The 19,844-nt window shown below is 44.7% G+C and overlaps 1 protein-coding gene across 1 annotated transcript in view; it reads left to right on the forward strand.

Moving 5' to 3' along the window:
- Positions 1-1,638: 1,638 nt before the first annotated feature.
- LOC137344407 (bridge-like lipid transfer protein family member 3A) overlaps positions 1,639-19,844 on the forward strand; it is a 145,874-nt gene continuing 127,668 nt past the window's right edge. Inside the window, exon 1 of the mRNA XM_068007342.1 lies at positions 1,639-1,849. Within this exon, the coding sequence (XP_067863443.1) occupies positions 1,806-1,849 (44 nt within the window). The 5' untranslated portion in view covers positions 1,639-1,805. The remainder of the gene's footprint in view (positions 1,850-19,844) is intronic.

Below are 19,844 nucleotides of genomic sequence, written 5' to 3' on the forward strand. Positions count from 1 at the left end.
TTGTTAAAGGTATAAAACCTATTGAAAGAGAAATAGGAAACTAGCGACAAAAAGATATTAATTTGTCGGTACAGTTGAGTTACTACCGTGACATTGCAGGGGAGTTATGTATGCATGACGCAACCAACAGGCCTGGTCCGAATCGAAATATAGAAAGTCGCTTTATCCTACCCTCCATGTGAAATACTGACTCAATTATCTAGGCCTGCAGGCGTTTCTGCAATGCACACTGAAGGAGACAAGGAACAAGTCTCTCAGGAAAAGCAGTACTTTATAAGTATTATTACAAATCTCAATATTTCTTTTGATTTGTTAACGGATTGTTGAGAGCATATTGTCTTGTGACTGTTCCCCGCTACTGCTCTCCTGGGTACCAGTACCTCCTGTGCCCTAGACGGTCAGTGACTAACTCAAAGCCTCCACCAATGGTGTTTTTTAGTCCAAAAATAGTTAAATCACTAAAAGCAGCCTATCTTTCCCTCCATTTTTCCTTTCTCCACTTGTGCAGACGTTCCTGGTCTCCCTCAGTGCCACCACACACTGAGGTCAGGAATTCAGTGGCAGGAACAGTGAACCCACTTTGTGGAGCTGCACAAAAGTGCAGTGCTTGGTTAGCTGATCTCTGCTGGGTTGATGGTAGGTAGACAGCTTATCTAAGCTAGGGAGAGGAAAATTAGCCATGGTTCCTGATTCTGAGTACTATCTCATGACTCCAACTTGAAGTGTGTACAACTGGACATTCAGTGAGGGCATGGTCAAGGTTCACCCTCTTCCCTCAGCTGGTTCGACAGCCTGCTGATACTTATTGTCTAGGGTCACACATGAAGAATGGTACTTGGGTGAGACACTGGCGGGGAGCCAATGCCTTTAGAACAATGATGTGGAGATGCCGGTGATGGACTGGGGTGGACAAACGTAAGGAATCTTACAACACCAGGTTATAGTCCAACAATTTTTTTTTTAAATCACAAGCTTTCGGAGATTATCTTCTTCGTCAGGTGAGTGAGTGAATGAGAGGTTCTCAAATCGCATATCTTATTTAATACAACTGGAAATTCTCTCTCTCTCTGTCTGCCTTTCGGGTCTCTTTCTCTCTGTCTGTGTAATTTGACCCATTGTGTATTCGGTATACTGGGACCTACTGTTTTCCGTGGCTAACCTGTCTGAACACCAACGATACCTTTGATTGGTGTGATGGTGTCCCAGTCTAATATAAGATATGCGATTTGAGAACCTCTCATTCACTCACTCACCTGACGAAGGAGATAATCTCCGAAAGCTTGTGATTTTAAAATAAAATTGTTGGACTACAACCTGGTGTTGTAAGATTCCTTACATTTAGAACAATGTGCAGAGAAAGAGCCATGACCTTCAGGACAGAAGATTGAAGGGGAGAAATTAAAATATTTTTTTAAAGAAAGCAAAAATGCATCAATAACATTAAACTGTGCCAAACATCCTGTGCATGAGCCCAGGTACAGAAGTTTTATTTTAGGAAACCGTTGTGCTTTATTCTTGGGGCCCTGGCCACCAGGCGGCGCTTTGTTTCGGGCGCTGGCCACCAGGTGGCGCAGTGCTGTTCTCCGCCCCCGCGCTGCACCGCCCAACCATCTTGCCCGGAATGGGCGGTCTCGGCGGATTGAGGGAAGGCGGCGGAGGCGCCACTGGTTGACAGCTGGGGAACCCAACGGGCGCCGAGGGGTCATGTCTGGAGAGAGGTGGCAGGCGGCGGGGACTAACTGAAGGCCTGAGCGGCCGCCCAGTGGGCAAGGGGAGGGGGCTGAAGGCTCGGAGCCGAGTACAGCATGGCCGGTCTCATCAAGAAGCAAATCCTCAAACACCTGTCCAGGTAAGAGGCGGAGGGGAGAGGAGGGTCGGGTCAGTGCGGGGGGTCGGAGGGTGAGAGGGAGGCCCGGTCAGTGCGGGGGGTCGGAGGGTGAGAGGGAGGCCCGGTCAGTGCGGGGGGTCGGAGGGCGGGCCCGGTCAGTGCGGGGGGTCGGAGGGGGAGCCCGGTCAGTGCGGGGGGTCGGAGGGTGAGAGGGAGGCCCGGTCAGTGCGGGGGGTCGGAGTGGGGGCCCGGTCAGTGCGGGGGGTCGGAGGGGGAGCCCGGTCAGTGCGGGGGGTCGGAGGGGGAGCCCGGTCAGTGCGGGGGGTCGGAGGGGGAGCCCGGTCAGTGCGGGGGGTCGGAGTGGGGGCCCGGTCAGTGCGGGGGGTCGGAGGGGGAGCCCGGTCAGTGCGGGGGGTCGGAGGGGGAGCCCGGTCAGTGCGGGGGGTCGGAGGGGGAGCCCGGTCAGTGCGGGGGGTCGGAGGGGGAGCCCGGTCAGTGCGGGGGGTCGGAGGGGGAGCCCGGTCAGTGCGGGGGGTCGGAGGGGGAGCCCGGTCAGTGCGGGGGGTCGGAGGGGGAGCCCGGTCAGTGCGGGGGGTCGGAGGGGGAGCCCGGTCAGTGCGGGGGGTCGGAGGGGGAGCCCGGTCAGTGCGGGGGGTCGGAGGGGGAGCCCGGTCAGTGCGGGGGGTCGGAGGGGGAGCCCGGTCAGTGCGGGGGGTCGGAGGGGGAGCCCGGTCAGTGCGGGGGGTCGGAGGCGGAGCCCGGTCAGTGCGGGGGGTCGGAGGCGGAGCCCGGTCAGTGCGGGGGGTCGGAGGGTGAGAGGGAGGCCCGGTCAGTGCGGGGGGTCGGAGGGTGAGAGGGAGGCCCGGTCAGTGCGGGGGGTCGGAGGGGGGGCCCGGTCAGTGCGGGGGGTCGGAGGGTCGGAGGGGGGGCCCGGTCAGTGCGGGGGGTCGGAGGGGGGGCCCGGTCAGTGCGGGGGGTCGGAGGGGGGGCCCGGTCAGTGCGGGGGGTCGGAGGGGGAGCCCGGTCAGTGCGGGGGGTCGGAGGGGTGAGCCCGGTCAGTGCGGGGGGTCGGAGGGGTGAGCCCGGTCAGTGCGGGGGGTCGGAGGGGGAGCCCGGTCAGTCCGGGGGGTCGGAGGGGGAGCCCGGTCAGTGCGGGGGGTCGGAGGGGGAGAGGGAGGCCCGGTCAGTGCGGGGGGTCGGAGGGGGAGTGGGGGGGGGTCGGGTCAGTGTGGGGGGTTGGAGAGGGGGGCGAGTGCGGCTGGTGTTGAGCGGGCTTCTGTCCAGTACCTAGAAACGGGGAATAGCGGTACGGTTAGTGGAGTCACCGTAAGCTACTTTATGTGAATGTAACTCAGTTTTATACAGTTATTGTACATTTATTGATTCAAACGGGTTTTCTATAAATGTGTTGTAATTGCTGCCAATGATAAACTTAAAACCCATTTACCAGTTTTAAAAGGCTGAGTAAAGAGGGGACGGGGTGTGAATGTCTGCGATGTTTGTCGATGATAAATGTTAAGACTTGTCCGTTTCATGAGCAATCCTTTTAATCAGTCACATGGTCTGTTCTGTTGGTTTTACAAACAACATCGCTGAGATAAACTGGCCTCTTACTCCAGTCTGGTCTGCATCGAGAAAGAAAGATTTGCATTTATATAACACCTTTTACAACCTCAGGATGTCCCAAAGTACTATACAGCCAATGGTGTACTTTTTGAAGTGTAATCACTGTTGTAATGTAAGAAATGCAGCAGCTAATTTGTGCACGGCAAGGTCCCGCAAACAGCAATGTGATAAACGACCAATTTTAGGTGTTGGTTGTGGGATAAAAAATTTCCAGGACACTGGAAAGAATTCCCCTGTTCTTTTTTGAAGTAGTGCCATGAGATCTTTTGTATCCACCCTGAGAGAGCAAACTCTGTTTAACATAACATAACTCTGCCTAAAGACCGCACCTCTGACTGTGTCAGTCTACATCTTGTGTTTGAGTCTCTGGAGCGGGGCTTGAACCCACAACGTTCTGACTCAGAGGCGAGAGTGCTACTACTGAGCCAAGGCTTAGAAATGTGTGTGGTTTTTGTTAATCTTAATGGTCATTGTGACAGAGCTTTAATTGTTGCAAAGGCTTTCTCATAGTGTCTCGGTAGCACAGAATAGTTAATCTGTTAAAGGTGCCACATTTTAAATGTGCACAGAGCTTAAGGCCGTGATTAGGCAGATATGCCCGGGATGCAGATGGCGGTTTTACCCAGACCATGGCATTGGAGTGGTAGGAGGCAAGTTTGCCGAAGAATTGAATTTCTCATCTCTGTTGGACCATCTGGGCGGCGGTAGGAATGACCTTGCCCCTCCCCTCCCTATCTCTGTAACCTCCTATGACCCTCCGAGAACTCTTCATTCCTCCACCTCTGGCCTCTCACACATCCCCACTTCCTTTGCCCCACCAATGGCAGCCGTGCCTTCACCCATCTGGGCCTTAGGTTCTGGAATTCTCTGACTGAGAGCGAGAAGTTTTTAGAAGCCTTTTGAAGAAGGGAGAGAGATCATTCGGGTGGGGGCAACATTTCCAAGAGTATGGGACTATTATCTGAAATATTCTGCAGTTATTACATGTCATTTGTTCTGTTATTTTTAAGGTGTGTTTCTCTTCAACACCTGCCTCTCCCCCAATCTTCAGTTGAGGTGCCCTGACCAAGCGGTGAGGTGGGAAACTTGCTCCCAGGCCCTTGCTGGTGCTGGTCAATGCCCAGTAAGATTGCATGGGGATAGCTTGGATGATCTCTCTTCCCCCGCCAGCCCCCCCTCCCCCCCCCCCCCCCCCCCCCCAATCTTGTCCTTGTGGTGAAACCGCAATCTTCTGTTTAGTATCACAGTGACATAGTGATTCGGAATTCAACATATTTGGATGGGGGGGTGGTGAGCGTGGTGGAATGTAGAGTATACAGTGAGCGGCATGGAGCCAGCACACACATTATGACCTTTGCATGGCACACAGAAGCTGCAGAGGAAATTTTATGGTCTCATTCAGGTCAACCTGAAGGATGCACCATTTCTTTTGCCAGTAGGATAGACAAGCACTATGCTTTGATACTCAAGATCATCCAGATCTCTTCTTCAAATTGGAGCCTTCTAACTTCCCGCACTACTCTTTCCATCTGAATTAAAACACTATTCATGTGCAATATCTTGTCCAAAAGCTGAACAGGCTTAGAGACGCTAATAAAGGAAGGATACAGTTGTGAACAGAGTCCTATTATTCACTCTGGTGCTTTTAATTCTTCACCTTTAATCCTCCCAAATTCTTAGTGTTATAGGTTGCGATTAATAGCTGCACAGGCATTTAAGAATAACATAAAGGAAACTGAGACATGATCTTTCATTATTTCCTTTGCTTTGCGTTAACATGCTGAGCAGAAACAATGTAAATAGTATTTGTGAGCAGCACAATGTCCAACCACACTGGTAATTTGCAATTTATTCTAACAGACATTTTAAGAAGAAAATTTTATTTGAACCTACTACAAAATATTTCTAATAACCAAAAAAAAAGAAAAAGATGCTCACCAATAATACTTTGTGCAGTTAGCAAAAATAGTGTAGAATGTTCATGTCCGGACTTTTATTTTCATTATTTGTGCATCATATTAGAATCTGCTGAATTAAGTATTACGGGTTTCCTTGATTTTAACTTTTACCATGTTTGATTCATGGTGTTTTCAGTGAATCTTTGCACTCAATTTATTTTTAAAAAGACAGATTAAGGATCAGGAATTTCTCAATATGAATACTTTAGTAGCAACAGATTAAGTATTCCCAATAGTTTAGTTGGTAAATGGATGAAGGACTGAGCCATACAGATGAGAACATAGGAACAGGAGTAGGCCATTCAGCCCCTCGTGCCTGCTCTGCCATTTGATAAGATCATGGCTGATCTGTGATCTAACTCCATATACCTGCCTTTGGCCCATATCCCTTAATACCTTTGGTTGCCAAAAAGCTATCTATCTCACATTTAAATTTAGCAATTGAGCTAGTATCAATTGCCGTTTGCGGAAGAGAGTTCCAAACTTCTACCACCCTTTGTGTGTAGAAATGTTTTCTAATCTCGCTCCTGAAAGGTCTGGCTCTAATTTTTAGACTGTGCCCCCTACTCCTAAAATCCCCAACCAGTGGAAATAGTTTCTCTCTATCCACCCTATCTGTTCCCCTTAATATCTTATAAACTTCGATCAGAATACCCCTTAACCTTCTAAACTCTGGAGAATACAACCCCAATTTGTGTAATCTCTCCTCGTAACTTAATCCTTGAAGTCCGGGTATCATTCTAGTAATCTACGCTGCACTCCCTCCACGACCAATATGTTCTTCCGAAAGTGCGGTGCCCAGAACTGCGCTCAGTACTCCAGAAAGATCATGAGCTTGATCACCAGTCTGTGCTGAGCAGACTGATCACAGCCAGAGAGTAGATTTGGTCTAGGGAGGAGCGTATTCACCAGAGTGTTGACCTGATCACTGTCCCGTGACACCTGGAAAATATATGTGCAGATATCAGATGAGGGCAAAATTGCGTTTGGCTGTGGTGCCCTATTTGGTCAAATAGCCTGCTGAGGTCATTCTAGGATCACGTGTTATGCCTTCTGAAGAAAAGGTGCGAAAATTGAAATGGGGGGAGTGGGCAAGGAGAGACAGTGGTTGCTGTTTTTTTTTGTTCTCCAAGTATTGCCCGTTTGTTTTCCATTATGTCCTAATGCAGAAACAAATCCAAGAGTGTTCTGTGCTGGAGTGTGATTCAGTGTGTCATGCTGTTGTAATTCTGTGTTGCTACTTAATCTTTTTTTGTGCCTTGAAACCATTGGCTGTGCATCAAGGGACTGGATTGGAATCAGTGGTACTTAATAATGTTAACTGTATGGCTGCTCATGATGGAGGATTGCCGTGCTCTTAATGTGGACTTCTGGGTGTTCAGATAGATGATCTCAGCTTATCCTGAGATGCCTGTGTGAAAATGGTTGCCATACAGCAAAGAGTATGAATTGTAAACCTAATTGTGCACTTAAGTGATGTACAGGCTTATTTTACTGAAATACTCCTATGTGACTTTTAAAAAATATGAAGATTCATAAAGACAGTCAGTTGTAATATACAGAGAAACTCATCTGTAATAGAAAATATTGGAATCCAAATGTCTGTATTGACTTCATGAATCACATTCTGGCCTACAGCATGAATAACAATTCAACTCAATGAATTCATTTAGTTTTTACTGAACAGAAATCAGACTTTATGACCTTAAAAGGACAAGGGACAAAGCTTCTCCTAAGCAGAATAATGCCTTGTGCATTACATAGTACAGTATTCCTGACCTTAGAAACCTGTATGATCTGACTTATTGTCAGCTGTGACATGGGTGATCCGCTGATGGGAGTCCTCCATGCTTTTAGTATATCTAGCATGCCCAGTTGTTAGGTTCCAGATGCCACACATGTAAAACAATTTTAAAATATTAAACAGCCTGAAACTAATAAATCACATTTCAATTTGCAGTTTTCTGACCATGCAACAATTACATTTTGATCTACGTTGGTGTTGATTTAACAATTGGGTTTTGTTGCCTTGAAGGCACACAGCTTCGTTTTAACAGAATAATACATTGTGCATTACTTTGTATGACATGACTCACTACCAAATAACATACAAGCAATGCTAAGGGAGAGCTGTTGGTATTAATATATTAAAAAGTCTTGGATATAACATGTCCTTCCTTTAAGCATCCTGGCATACTTCAGGTATCATACTTGAGCATATCCTCTGATTCACTGTGAGCAATGCTGTCCGAGTTTTCCGTATATGTGCACTTTTTATATAAATTCATTCTGTTACAACTTTTTCTATTGCACTCAATTTTTCTGTTTGCTGTTTGTCATGCTAATGTTTTTCTATTGATGACTTCTCCATGCTTGGTCAACAAGGTAATGGCATTGTTGCCTGGCCTCAAGATCTCGATTGTCCATTTCTAGCTGAGGTGGCACTGTAAGGGGTTTCAGGCTTTTAAAGCCTACAAGTAGGTATATTTAAGTTTTAATCGTTTTGTATATTTTAAAACATGTTTTCCTGCACTGCACTGCCATCCCTTAGACCTCACTGGTTTCTGCCAATGCGTAGTTTCTACCCGTTCCTTTGCCTCTTGCTCTTCTCCTGGTGGTTTCCACTACATTGCCAGTTCATTCCTTTGTCTCCTACTGCCTGGTTTTGGGGACATCCACTGGCCTGCATTCCAATCAAGCCTTTGCCTGCTGTGCCACAGCCCCTTTTTCCTCCCTCCCCCCAGGCCAGAGTTATATGATTTTCCTAGCCAGAAAAGCAGTTCATGATGTTGAAAAGCAGTCAGCAAATATGCTGCAAGCACTATTAAGCAATTTCAAGAACTGATTATCTGATTAATGTAGAGAAGCAGGCTTCGGGCTATGGTTAGCTAGGAGGGAATGGGATGAAGTTTCGAGGGGGGTAAAGCAAAAGGAAGGTTTGAATTTGAGGGGACGGGGTGTGTGGTTGGAGGGGGTAAAGGAACATGGAAGCGAATAGGATGGATTGGGAAGGGCTGAGGGCAATCAAGGGAGTGGGGCTTGGGGAGAATGAAGGAAAAATGTTTCCTGTTCAACACCCCTCTGCCAAACCTCTGCCAGTCTCATCTTTCCACCCACCACCCCAGCCTCCCCTCTTCCATCATTCTCCCTCCATCATTATCCTCCTATGGCTCTTCCTAGCACTGGCTGTTTACCTGCTTATTGGGCAGCACATCAGACCTCCTGCTCCTGCAGTAAATCTAAGGGAAGGAATTGGGAACTTGAGTCTGTAATGATGGGTTGCAAGCCAACATTCGGGTGGGGGTGGCGGGGGGGGGATACGTGGATCCGGGGTGGTGTAGTGTTTATCTGCCTGGCTGTTCTGTGTTGGCACACCCAAGGACCACCCCTTTGGTGCTGTCAGACTGTGGGACGTCATTTCTCCACTTTGCCTCGCCTCGCCACTAATGCTGCTTTATTTCAAGAAGTCCTCTGCTGGCAAATGCCATGACCCTTGGAATGTTGAGTTTGTTTCCCTGGAGGGTTGCTGAAGTCTAGCAGCACTGAGTGAGGTCCTGGGACCTGGCAGTACAAAAAGGGGCCCCAGTATCTGGAAGCATAATCAGGGTTGGGGTCCAGGACTCGAGCAGTGCTGAGAAGGCAATCCTGGGATCTGTTCGTATGGACCAGCCAGGGACCCACATCCTGGGGCTGCCCCAATATTCTTTGTCACCCAAGCAACATTTCACGGTCCCCATTGGGCTTTCAGTAATGTCACATCTGAAAACTCCCTCCTCTTCCCAAATCATAAAATCACCTTCACTATGCCTAAATGCCACAACTTCAGTTCTGCTTCTCCCTCATCCTTGCACGACTGCCATACCCTCGTACCCCCCACACACAACTCCCAGAAGTTGTGACAATGCTCCTACTACATGCAGACCCTAAGCCCAATCCTTCTCTTAACCCAAAAATACATCCTTTATCTCACGCCGATGAATCCCCTTCTAGATTCTCTCGTGCACACGTTGAAATGCGCTCTACGTAGTCGACAGATAATTCAAAGTTTTTTTGAGTTTTAAAAGAAACTGAATTATCCAATAATTTGAATTAAGCAATGTACATAACACAGTAAAGTGGGAATTTAGTGGTTTAAAAAGTTGACTTGCAATTAAGCTGCTTGGAATTAAGAGTAGACTGTGTTTCCAAACGCCAAGTCTCTTTTCCAGCCTGTGTATCTGCATGTCTTGTGTATATATTATGTGTAATTTTTTCATTCCCCTCCATGCCTTTCCTTCGTTTTCATAAATCCCTCCCAACTCTCCTCTTTCCGCTTGCACCTCACCTCACCAATATCTTTTACACTCGCTACCAAACTCCCTGCGCCCCCTGAACTTTCATTGCTCCCCATCATTCAATGAAACTCCCATTCATCACCACCAACTTTTCTGTAACTGCATTCTTCCCTGATCTTTTCTCCCCAAATGTTTAATACTTCCCCACCATTCCACCCAAACTCCCAACCTTCCCCCTCCATGCATCACACATTAAAGGTACATCGAGTTACATTGAATCGACAGCAAAGAAACAGGTCATTCGACCCAAGTGGTCTATGTCGGCATTTATGCTCCACACGACCCTTTTCATCTAGCCCTGTCAGCATATCCTTCTATTCCTTTCTCCCTCGTGATTATCTAGCTTCCTCTTAAATGCATCCATACTATTTGCCTCAACTACTCCTTGTGGTAGCGAGTTCCACATTCTAACCACTCTCTGGGTAAAGAAGTTTCTCCTGAATTCCTTATTGGATTTATTAACGACTAACTTATATTTTTGAGCTCTAATTTTGGACTCCCCACAAGTGGAAACATTTCGCTGCTTTGCGATTTGTGTATCTGTACCCCGAGATCCCTTTGCTGCTCTACCGCATTTGGACTTACTCTCCAAGCAGTATGTGGCCTCTTCATTCTTCCTACCAAAATGTGCCACCTCACACTTATCTATATTGAAATTCATTTGCCAGTTACACGCCCATTCTGCAAGTTTATTAATGTTGTTTTGTATTTTGTCACATTCTTCCTTTGTGTTAACTACACGCCCCAATTTGGTGTCATCCGCAAAGTTTGAAATTGTACTTTTGATTCACGAGACCAAATCGTTAATGTCAATTGTGAACAACCGTGGTCCCAACACCGATCCCTGTGGAGCACCACTTCCCACCTTTTGCCAGTCTGAGTAGCTACTCTTAACCACTACTCTTTCCTGTTTTGTAGCCAACTTGCTATCCATTCTGATCCCTGTCCCCACATGCTGTGACCTTAGTCATGAGTTTACTTCGCGATACCTTATTGAAGGCCTTTTGAAAATCCAAATCTACTGCATTATCCTTGTTACTTCTTCAAAGAATTTAATAACGTTGGTCAAGCATGACTTTTGAAATCTGTGCTAACAACTCTTGATTATATTTTCGGTTTCTAGATGTTTTTCAATTACATCTTTGAGTAAAGATTCCATTATCTTTTCTACAACCGATGTTAAGTTATTGGGTCTATAGTTCCCTGGATTTATTCTATCTCCTTTTTTAAATATAGGAATAACATTAGTTGTCTGCCAGTCCTCTGGCACTGTTCCCTTTTCTAATGAATTTTTATATATATGTAATAGTGCCTCTGCTTTCTCTTCCATAACTTCTTATGCGTGGATGCAATCCATTCGGACAAGGGGTTTTATCCTCTCTAAATTTGCTTAGTTTATCAAGTATCTTCCCCCCCCCCCCCCCTTCCTATCTTAATGTCGTCTTATCATTTTTGTCCTCTTCTAATGTTAAGCCCACCTCGTTAGTCTCCCTGGTAAATACTGAGGCAAAGTAACTATTAAATATTTCGGTCATTTCACTGTCATTACCTGTGAGTTTATCTTGTGCATGCCCTCGTAGTTCCTGTTTGCTTTCTTAACTTTTTTTTACTTCTTTCCTAACCGCTTCGTGTTGCCTTTTGTCATCCTCCTTTATTTTCTGTGTACTTAGAGTGTGCCTTTTTCTTGAGTTTCAATTTTACTTGTATCTCATTGTCCATCCATGGTATTTCATTATTGGCTAGTTTATTTTTTTGGAGGAATATATTTCTCCTGAACACTTCTGATCACCGTTTTAAATATTTCACACTGCTGTTCTATCTTTGTCTGTCATTTTTTTTCCAGTTAACTTTCCCTAGTTCCATTCTCATCCTCTCAAAATTAGCTTTTTTCCAATCTACTACTTTGGATTTTGTCTTACTTATGTCTTTCTCAATCATTATTTTACTCTTTATTATGTTATCGCTTTTGTCTAGATGTTCCCCTACGTTTACTTCTCTTATGTGGTCTGGTTCATTTCCTATTACTAGATCCAGCAGTGATTGCTGTGTTGTTGGACTTCTTACGTACTGGGTAAGAAAGGAGTCCTGTACACACTGTAAAAACTCCATTCCTTTTCCCCTTTCCCCACCTCTTGCCAGTTTATTTGGGGGTAGTTGAAATCTCCCATGATTATTATTCAATGTTTTTTTTTTACTCATTTTATAGATTTGCCTACATATTTCTTCCTCCACTTCCCTGGTGCTATTAGGTGGTCTGTAGAATACCCCAATTAATATGATTGATCCCTTATCCTTTGTCTCAATCCATATGGATTCTGTTTCTATCTTAATGTTCTTATAACCCTTTTTTCTGCTGCCATTATGTTGTCTCTACTTAGTACAGCTACCCCACCCCCCTCTTTCCTTCCCTATCCTTTATAAATACGTTGTATCCTGCAATATTTAACTGCCAATCCTGTTCTTTATTAATCCATGTTTCAGTTATCCCTACTACATCTGGCTCCTCACTACGAATTATTGCCTCCAGTCCCCCCGTTTTGTTTCGTATGCTGTGCACATTGCTGTACAGACAATTTAATTTGTTTTTATTGATTGTTCTTTATTTTTATGTCATTTTATACTTAAGTTCTATAATTGTATTTGTTCTCTGACCGTTTGTTACCCTTATTCTTTTCCTTGTTCTGACCTTTACTCTTGTCTCCTATTTCTTTAATCTTCAGACTTGTGCTATTTTCACCAGATCCCTATTTATCCTTTCCGCTTGGACGCTGGTCCCATTCTGGTTCAGGTAGAGCCCATCCCAGCAGTATAGCTCCTTCCTGTCCCAGTACTGGTGCCAGTGTCCCATGAAATGGAAGCCCTCCTTCCCACACCAGTCTTTGAGCCACACATTCACATTGCTGATCTTGCTATACCAATTAGCACGTAGCTTGGGTAGTAATCCCGAAGTCACCAACCATGATGTCCTTTTTTTGAAATTTAGTTCCTAACTTCTGACATTCCCATCTCAGGACCTCTTCCCTTTTCTTCCCTATGTCTTTTGTCCCAACATGGACCACGTCAACTGGATATTCCCCCTCCCTTTCCAAGTTGCTCTCCAGTTGCTCCGAGAGGACAAGGGCAGCAGGCCCTTGGGAACACCACCACCTGCACGTTCTCCTCCAACTCACACACCATCCTGATTTGGAAATATATCACCGTTCCTTCATGGTCACTGGGTTAAAATCCTGGAACTCCATACCTAACAGCACTGTACAAGTACCTTCACCACACGGACTGCAGCGGTTCAAGATGGCGGGTCACCACCACCTTCACAAGGGCAATTAAGGATGGGCAATCAAATGCTGGCCTTGCCAGCGAATTCCATATCTCATGAACGAATTTTTAAAAAATCCTTTACCTTCCCACCAGGTAGGCAACACACCCTCCTGGACACTCGGTCGTGACTGCAGAGGACGCTATCTATCCCCCAATTATCAAATCCCCTATAACTACAACCTTTCTATTCTGCGCCTTCCCCCTGGACTGCCTCCTACTCCATGGTGCCATGGTTAGCATTCTGGCTGTCCTCCCTGCAGCCTTCATTCTTATCCTCACAGGAAGCAAGTACATTGTACCTATTGGATAGGACCAGTGTCTATGGAACCTCCTTCTCGACTTCCCCTTGGTTCCCCTTACCCTGCTGACTTGTGACCACTCTCCTCTTCCTGCACCTGTGCTTTCCTCTGAGGTGTGACTGTACTCTTGAGAAAACTATCCAGATAATTCCTCCCCCTCCTTTGTGTCAGAGTGTCTCTAACTCGCACTTCAGCTCAACGACTCTGAGCTGGAGTGCCTCAAGGTATGGCAATCGGGACTGTCTCGTTGGTCACCAACGTCGACATATCACGCTTCCGAATAGGCTGCACTGCCTCAATCAATCAATCAATCAATTTTTCTGTCCACTAATTTATATCTAGAACTAATAGAATCACTTGAGGTCTATTAATTAGCTGATTAATTTAATGTCATTAATTACTCTGATTATTTATTATTTATGTATAGCCAATACTTATTTAATGCAATTTGGATCCCCTCTAATGTTGGTTTCCTCGACTTAGTTTATTTTGTCCCCTTGGATCTATTTAGGCTATTTAGCCACGTGGGTCTATTTGTTTACTGAAAGGCTATTATGCTCTTAAATTATAAATTAAGCACTAAGTATTATCTTAAGCTCTAATTGCTCGGGTCCACCGCTTCTCATTCTGTGCTGGCTATGACATCACTTTTTGAATTTTCCCACTGTTTGTCTAGTATCCGTCGCTCTGAGTCTCCCGATACGCCAAGCTGCTCAAATGTGTCGCTCTGAGTCTCCCGATATGCTATGCTGCTGCTCCTCTCACACACTGTTTAAATGTATCACTCTGGGCCTCTGGATACGTTCTCAATGATGAGTTCAGACTCATATAAACAAACTCCAATATAACCCATACCCTTTGAAAAGAATTTATTTAAACAAAGGCAGATTATATGATGTAGCACTCCCAATACTAAGTTTGATGTAACGGGAGTGCTAATTGGATTAACGGGCATCCAAAATTGTTGGTACACCCAACTTTTTATTTCCTGTGAAGTGTTGTACTCCTTTTTTTGCACCCAGTGTTCCGAACATAAAACCTGCTCCTGTGTTCTAATGGATCCACTGTTGGACACTCCACAGTAAACACAGCTTGCTGTCCTTTTCCATAAGCACAACCTTCCCTTCTCCACAAACTGACACTAAAATAAATATAAAATTCCATAAATACTATATTTTATCAATATACATTATGCAAATTGAATACACATTATATAGAAATATTTACTCAACACATGACATACATTGTGTGTATGTACATGTGTGTATAATCTATATCTATCTATAATCTATATGTATCTATCTATATATATATATATATATATATATATATATATATGTATTATACACAAACACTGTATTCCGAAATGCATTTTATTTTAACTCATTCCCTTTTCATAAATCTCTACACTTATATTAAACCTCCAAAACACAATTTCATCTTTTTCAATTTTTGTTTGAGGTTCTTAATTTCTCCCCATAATTTACTGTTACATTTTTGAACCAACTTTCCTGAACCCCCCCCAGCAATCAATTGTTAAAATATATTAGCGCAATTATGCATCCTCTGCATTATGTAATCATCCTCATTAAACAATGCATAATGTGCAAATATGCAGACAGTCTTGCAATTTGAATCTCCCTTCCCCCAACTTAAAAGCAGGAAATGATTACCTCATTAGACCTTTTATTAGGATGTTCTTGGAAAGATGGAGCTTGTTAAGATACCACTTTATTACATCACTCAGAATATCTGTGTTTCATAGCCTAAAAATTGTTTTGAAGTGAAACCACTGTTATATAGGTGAATGTGATTGACTTTTTTCACACAGCGAAGTCCCACAAGTAGCAAAGAAACTGATGACCATTGTTCTGTTTTTGATGGTTGATGGAGGAATACCAATGATGCCAGGGGTTTTGTGATAAAAATGGGGCATTTTTATCCATACTTGTGAGTTTGCTTTCTCCTGCCTTTATTAGCTCAAGCACAGGTTCTTTTCAGAAAGATCTGACTTTCAAAATGGCTTCTACAACTGCATGTTGGCAATTTGGCTTTGAATGAAATATGTCTTGGGCCAGTCAAGTCAATACTGTTGATTTGTTTTCCCAATAAGCGTATGTATTTTGGTAATTACCAACCATACTTAAGTGCTGGGAAAAATTGTGTATTAATTTGGTGATTAAGTAACATAATCTAATCAGGATTGCCTTGGCTTAGATAGCATTTGTCAGAAATGTTGGAGTATGCTTATCTTTGTGTATGTGTCATGAAGCTTGCTGTTCTTTATCTCCCAGATTGACTTCTGAAAGATATGTGACTGTATTTCAAAGGGTTTTATGGGTATAAGAATTGGACCATTGATCTACAAGTGACATAAGATTTTGACATAGCTGCAACAAAAATGGAGGAAAGATCTGACACCTTGGAAGAAAAACCTACAGTTCAATACTGGTTGGGATTGGCAACTGCTCCCTTTTGAGAAGTGTTTATTGGTTGCAGGGAAAGCCATTTAAAAGGACTCCACTGACTAGTTTGTCCATTTAATCATAACGTGAAGAGATTCAAAACTGCTGTATTATTGGAAGTAACTTCAAATTGCAGTTATTCGCTGCTGTAAATGAAATCTGCCTGAATAAATCTGGTAGTTTAGTCTGCTACAAAAACGTCTGGTGTTACTATCTTCTGAAGTGACGTGGACACAGTGAAATTTTGGATGTAATCCAATGACAGGAAACCGATCTGTTTGCATTCTATCCCAGATTATTTTGTGCATAAGGTGTTGCTTAGGTTCATAGGAAGCATGGGTTTTTCTGTGCAAGCTGACTTTTGTATTGGTCATCAGGTTAAAAAGTACCTGGAGAAGCCCAAATTCTAACAGTCCACTTGAATGAGGCAGGTAGCAACTACGTTTAATGTCTCCTCTGAAAGACAGCACCTCTACTAATGCAGCTGTCCTTCAATTCTGCACTGAATGGTCACCTGAGATTATGTACTCAAATCTTGGAGTGGGGCTTTAACCACTGAGCCCAGCTGACACTTAATTCTACCTTTCTAGTTTTAATTTTTGTAAACAATTTTACAACACCAAGTTATAGTCCAGCAATTTTATTTTAAATTCACAAGCTTTCGGAGACTTCCTCCTTCCTCAGGTAAATGTTCAGGAGCTCCTCGAAGCCTACGCATTTATACATATAGAACAATACATGGTGTTTACAGAATGCCCCTGCAACTGCCCGTTGCCAAGGCAATCACCGTGTTCAGACAGAGAGGTGTCACCTGCAGAACCCCCGAATACACATTCAACAAAAAAACAAACAGGAAAAAAAACAGAGAGAGGCAGAAACATCCGGAAGGCAGAGAAAGCCAGCAAATGACCCATTATATTAAAAACAGATAACATTTGTTCGCTGGTGGGGTAACGTGTAGCGTGACATGAACCCAAGATCCCGGTTGAGGCCGTCCTCATGGGTGCGGAACTTGGCTATCAATTTCTGCTCGACGATTTTGCGTTGTCGTGTGTCTCGAAGGCCGCCTTGGAGTACGCTTACCCGAAGGTCGGTGGATGAATGTCCATGACTGCTGAAGTGTTCCCCGACTGGGAGGGAACCCTCCTGTTTGGCGATTGTTGCGCGGTGTCCGTTCATCCGTTGTCGCAGCGTCTGCATGGTCTCGCCAATGTACCATGCTCCGGGGCATCCTTTCCTGCAACGTATGAGGTAGACAACGTTGGCCGAGTCACAGGAGTATGAACCATGCACCTGGTGGGTGGTGTCCTCTCGTGTGATGGTGGTATCTGTGTCGATGATCTGGCATGTCTTGCAGAGGTTACCGTGGCAGGGTTGTGTGGTGTCGTGGACGCTGTTCTCTTGAAAGCTAGGTAATTTGCTGCGAACGATGGTCTGTTTGAGGTTGGGTGGCTGTTTAAAGGCGAGTAGTGGAGGTGTGGGGATGGCCATAGCGAGGTGTTTGTCCTCATTGATGACATGTTGAAGGCTGCGGAGAACATGGCGTAGTTTCTCCGCTCCGGGGAAGTACTGGACGACAAAGGGTACTCTGTTGGTTGCGTCCCGTGTTAGTCTCCTGAGGAGGTCTATGCGATTTTTTGCTGTGGCCCGTCGGAACTGTCGATCGATGAGTCGAGCGTCATATCCCGTTCTTACTAGGGCGTCTTTCAGCGTCTGTAGGTGTCCATCGCGTTCCTCCTCGTCTGAGCAGACCCTGTGTATTCGCAGGGCCTGTCCATAGGGGATGGCCTCTTTGACGTGGTTAGGGTGGAAGCTGGAAAAGTGGAGCATCGTGAGGTTGTCCGTGGGCTTGCGGTAGAGTGAGGTGCTGAGGTGCCCGTCTCTGCCTTCCGGATGTTTCTGCCTCTCTCTGTTTTTTTTCCTGTTTGTTTTTTTGTTGAATGTGTATTCGGGGGTTCTGCAGGTGACACCTCTCTGTCTGAACACGGTGATTGCCTTGGCAACGGGCAGTTGCAGGGGCATTCTGTGAACACCATGTATTGTTCTATATGTATAAATGCGTAGGCTTCGAGGAGCTCCTGAACATTTACCTGAGGAAGGAGGAAGTCTCCGAAAGCTTGGCAGTTTTAATTTTGGCAATGTGGGGAGGAAATTACTACAGAAAATTTTCAGGACTGTGTTATTGTCACTGTGATATACTTGTGTGGTAGTTAGATTTTTTTTTGTGTTTTTTTGTGAGTTTTATGTTAATTTACCAGTTGTGCATCATCTCAGAGTAATATTTTGTGTCCTTGAGAGAATTAAACTGTGGTGCTCCATTGTGTCTATTATTTAAATCTGGAAGCCATTGTGCCACATACCCAAAGTACAATTTTCCTGTAATCAGCTAATTCTTTTACTGTATGTCAGTAAACCTGAGGTATAATATTTTAAACAGTCTTGAGTGCCAGTCTTCCACAAACACTGAAGTACTAATAGAATTCTCAAAGTATCATGCTGGAGGAAATGAAAACGAAATCACAGTCGTTTGTGAAGTGGAACATATCTTAAAGCAAACTGCCAACACTGGACCGCGCGGGCAGCTGTGCTGTTGTGGTACAACTGTAAAGAACTCTCAAAACATTAATGTGCATTTATATATTTTTTTAAAAAGATACCGAACAGTCTGACATAATTTGAATGCACTCCTTAGCAGTTGACTAATCATAATCTTCTGGATTAATATAACTTTCTATTTCCTCCCCCCCACCCCCCCCCCCCCAACCATTCCACCAAGACAGAAGTATCAGCCCCCCTCCTCTCTTCCCCACCATTCACCCCCCCCCCCACCCCCTACCAGACACTCTCTGCTGCTGTTACGGGCATTGGGAGGCATGAGAATCAATAGCCTAGGTTGTGTGAGGATATTGTTTCCCCCATTTGTTCTTTCCTGCAGCAAAATGCCTGTGATAGCACAGCTGAGATCTGCAACCTGCTGCATGAGGAATTGTTGATATGTACTTGCACCCTCCATATCATGTTGGGCATGCCATCTCCTTTCGAAAAAAAGAGTTCGTACTCAATTAAATAGGTTCACTCACGTCCTCAGGACATCGCAAAGTACTTCACAGCCAAAGAAATCAAGTCTAGTCACTTGTTACATAAAGAAACACCACAACGAATAATTTGTATCTGTCGTCACAGTAGAAGACACAAAAAGCATACCAAAAATAGTGGGGAACCAAGAGGTAAATGAGAGTGAGGGACTTAAAATAATTAATATCACTAGAGAAAAAGTACTGGACAAATTAATGGGACTAAAAGCCGACAAATCCCTGGACCTGATGGGCCTACATCCGAGGGTTCTAAAAGAGGTGGCTGCAGAGATAGTGGATGCATTGGTTATGATCTTCCAAAATTCTCTAGATTCTGGAATGGTCCCAGTGGATTGGAAGGTAGTAAATGTTACCCTGCTATTCAAGAAGGGAGGGAGAGAGAAAACAGGGAACTACAGGCTAGTTAGCCTGACATCGATCGTTGGGAAAATCCTGGAATCCATTATCAAGGAAGTGGTAATAGGGCACTTAGAAAATCATAATATGATTAGGTGGAGTCAACATGGTTTTAAGAAAGGGAAATCATGTTTGACAAATTTGAGAGTTTTTTTGAAGATGTAACTAGCAGGGTAGACAAAGGAGAACCAGTGGATGTAGTATACTTGGATTTTCAAAAGGCATTCGATAAGTTGCCACATAAAAGGTGGTTATACAAGGTAAGGGCTCATGGAGTTGGGAATAATATATTAGCATGGATAGAGGATTGGTTAAAGGACAGAAAACAGACAGTAGGGATAAACGGGTCATTCTCAGGTTGGTAGGCTGTAACTAGTGGGGTGCCGCAAGGATCAGTGATTGGACCTCAGCTATTTACAATCTATGTTAATCACTTAGAAGAAGGGACTGAGTGTAATGTATCTAAGTTTGCCGACGATACAAAGCTAGGTGGGAAAGTAAGCTGTGAGGAGGATGCAGAAGAGT

This window comes from Heptranchias perlo, chromosome 27, assembly GCF_035084215.1.
Source record: "Heptranchias perlo isolate sHepPer1 chromosome 27, sHepPer1.hap1, whole genome shotgun sequence".
Classification (NCBI taxonomy): domain Eukaryota; kingdom Metazoa; phylum Chordata; class Chondrichthyes; order Hexanchiformes; family Hexanchidae; genus Heptranchias; species Heptranchias perlo.